We start from the raw sequence: 527 nt of genomic DNA, 5'->3' as shown, positions 1-527 counted from the left end.
CACCATGAAGCAGACAGGAACAAAGAAGGTACGCGCAGACAAGGTGTTCACGTGATTATTTGATATACTTTTATTCAAAATTTTAGCTTCCATGCATCTGTTTCCACACACGCTTTACGCAGACTACTCTTCTCTCCAGCAGAGAGAAGCCAAACTCAGAGTCAGGAGAGAAGTAGAGACCGCAGCCCCATCGCGCACGCCGTGGTGCACGCGTCCGCCCCGGCCGCCATATCGGTGACGAGCCTCAGCACAAGCAGCGTTACCATAACGAGCAACAGCCACAGCCGCAAGAATCAGCCAATTGGTAAGTTAGCGGGATTTCCTTGAATTCCTGTAAGTCGGAAAGGCCGATTGTGGTCTGCATTTCCGTGATTTAAGGTATCTTAAAAATAATCTCCGTGCCCTCGTTGCAGGCGTTGCGACGCAGCAGGTGGCGCAGCCCCTGGACATCCGCAGCTCAGTGACCTTTCGCCCAATCAACGACGTAACCTTCCTGGGACACGTTCAAGCTCAAGCCCAGAGCCAGG

The 527-nt window shown here is 52.6% G+C and overlaps 1 protein-coding gene across 1 annotated transcript in view; it reads left to right on the top strand.

Annotated features, from left to right (window-relative positions):
• Window positions 1-527, top strand: part of LOC119593288 (genetic suppressor element 1-like) — a gene marked incomplete in the record, with an annotated part of 3330 nt that overhangs the window by 2587 nt on the left and 216 nt on the right. The window contains 3 exon segments of the mRNA XM_037942217.1: window positions 1-28; window positions 140-304; window positions 414-521. Of these exon segments, the coding sequence (XP_037798145.1) occupies window positions 1-28; window positions 140-304; window positions 414-521 (301 nt within the window).

Source organism: Penaeus monodon, chromosome 32, assembly GCF_015228065.2.
Source record: "Penaeus monodon isolate SGIC_2016 chromosome 32, NSTDA_Pmon_1, whole genome shotgun sequence".
Classification (NCBI taxonomy): domain Eukaryota; kingdom Metazoa; phylum Arthropoda; class Malacostraca; order Decapoda; family Penaeidae; genus Penaeus; species Penaeus monodon.
The sequence above is the reverse complement of the archived record's forward strand: the minus strand, read 5'-3'. Positions and strand labels throughout refer to the sequence as shown.